General features: G+C 29.8%; 1 protein-coding gene across 1 annotated transcript in view; it reads right to left on the reverse strand.

The window, feature by feature from the left end:
* Positions 1-740: 740 nt before the first annotated feature.
* LOC117408410 (NK1 transcription factor-related protein 1-like) overlaps positions 741-2178 on the reverse strand; it is a 6080-nt gene continuing 4642 nt past the window's right edge. The window contains exon 2 of the mRNA XM_034013372.3: positions 741-2178. This exon is cut by the window's right edge and continues 670 nt beyond it. Coding sequence (XP_033869263.3) covers positions 2127-2178 — 52 coding nt within the window. The 3' untranslated portion in view covers positions 741-2126.

Genomic DNA, 2178 nt, shown 5'->3' on the forward strand with positions numbered 1-2178 from the left:
GTATAGCCCACATCAACAGTAATAATTTATTCGCTTGACTCTCGTCGATTTACATTTTATGAGATATCAGTTGTCTGTGAACAGATATACATTTTCTGTCTAAAATTATAACCTCTCTTTGCTTCACAGTTTGTAAAAAAATGCTCACTCGGGCAAGCAAGATGAAGAAACTAATAGGAGTAGAAAGCTATCATTTAATATGCTGTCATGTGTTTGAGGCTACAGCAAACACAGTGCAGGGTGCGAATCGTACCTTCACGCAGTCAAATCAAATAAAAACAACACGAACTGACTTTCTGAATACTTTCATAGATAATATGTGGAACCGATTGCTTATAGCTGCAAAAAATAATTAATCCTTAAATACATTTACCGAAGCTTATACTGTGGTAAACTAAAAGCAATAGCCTACGTTTACAAGTAACTAAAATGCAATTCACTAGACGCGTCGGCTGTATTCAACTTTAAGTTTTGTCTACAAAAAATGAATTGTTGTCCCCGTTAGAAAAAAAAAAAAAAACCTGATAACTTTATGCTTGTGATAAGCGTGTGTGTGTAAAATGTTTTGTTTAAAAGCAATGCAAAGCGTTTACATTCAAGACATTAATAATAATAATAATAATAATAATAATAATAATAATAATAATAATAATAATAATAATAATAATAATAATTTTGTACCCAAGAAAGTTTCAACGAATTATTAACCAAACTTTATTTATTTATTTTTTTGTGTGTGACTTGTATGGCGAAGATTACAGTACAAGTGGATAAGTTCATTGGTTTTCTATTTGAGTGTTGTAGCTATAATAATGCTGCGGTCGCTACAATAACATAAATATCAAGAACAAAAAAACAGCTTTGTCAATGGAGGTCACTTGCACTGCAAACCAAATGTTTAAGAATTAATCATAAATGTTAAATAATGAATAAAACACATTGTAATCACATTTTCCATATAATTACCGATCGTTTTGGAATCAGATACCACTTTACATTGCAATGTTTATTTTAGAAATATTTTTTTGTGTGCAGCTAAAGTAAATTGATCAGACAATTAGAATAAACAGTAATTCAACACACACACACACACACACACACACACACACACACACACACACACACACACACACACACACACTTAAATGGGCTGTATATAGCAAAGTGCTCGTCAGATATCCACGTGAAAATAACAACGTTCCAGGCAATTTACAATCAAATGATATTTGTCTTATGATATAACAATAACTAGAATTATTACAATAACTAGAAATATAACTAGAAATTACTTTAGGTTGGTATTATTTTACCACCTGAATTTACCAATTTAAAATAAGTTTCTAAAGACTCAGTAATCCTATTTGCTCTGAAAAAAAAGAAGAAAAAAAGAAAAACACTTTTTGAAATTGATGTATCGAATAGTCAATGTTTAATCTAGTTACCCTGAGATTAAATGGGTATATATTTAAAAAAAAAAAACATTTTTTACAGTCTTCAGACAAAACCGTTACAATGAAAATAAACTGGAGGAGTTTTACAATGATTTACAATGATCTACTTTTATATACAATAATATCACAAGCCATTCCAGATGTTTGATGTTATAAAACATAGTTTCCGAATGAAATGTTTATGCATTTTATTTATTGATACTGTTTATTATCAGTTTTTGGTGATACTTTTTTTAAAACCATGATCGTCATTTAAATATATTAAAAAATACACTTATTACAGACTCGTCACCATCCAAATTGTAAATATATTTCACAATGCAATTAACAGAAAATAATTCAATTTAATGTCATTTGTGGCAGGGCGAAAATCATACAAGTACTGACATTCCACAGTATTGGAACTGGTCGTTTTTGTATAAATTGTAAATATAGTTTTTAAAAACATATGCCTAGAGGGAACTTAAAAAGAGAAAGGCTTCCATGTGGGAGAAAGCATCAAATACGTTACTTGCCTCCATGTAGCATTTAATGTATTCATTGTAATAATCTTTAAAGTTTTAAAAAGTGACAAATCAACCTTTAAGTCCAGTTTATGAATCTTTTTTTGTAATTATGTTATAACAAACATTTATTGCACTCGTATAGTTTAGGGATAAGTTTGTTTCTCTTCCATTACAAGTGCGAAGTATAAAACGCCGGCGCCCCATAGGCTTGTGATCCCAAA

Source organism: Acipenser ruthenus, chromosome 2 (assembly GCF_902713425.1).
Source record: "Acipenser ruthenus chromosome 2, fAciRut3.2 maternal haplotype, whole genome shotgun sequence".
Classification (NCBI taxonomy): domain Eukaryota; kingdom Metazoa; phylum Chordata; class Actinopteri; order Acipenseriformes; family Acipenseridae; genus Acipenser; species Acipenser ruthenus.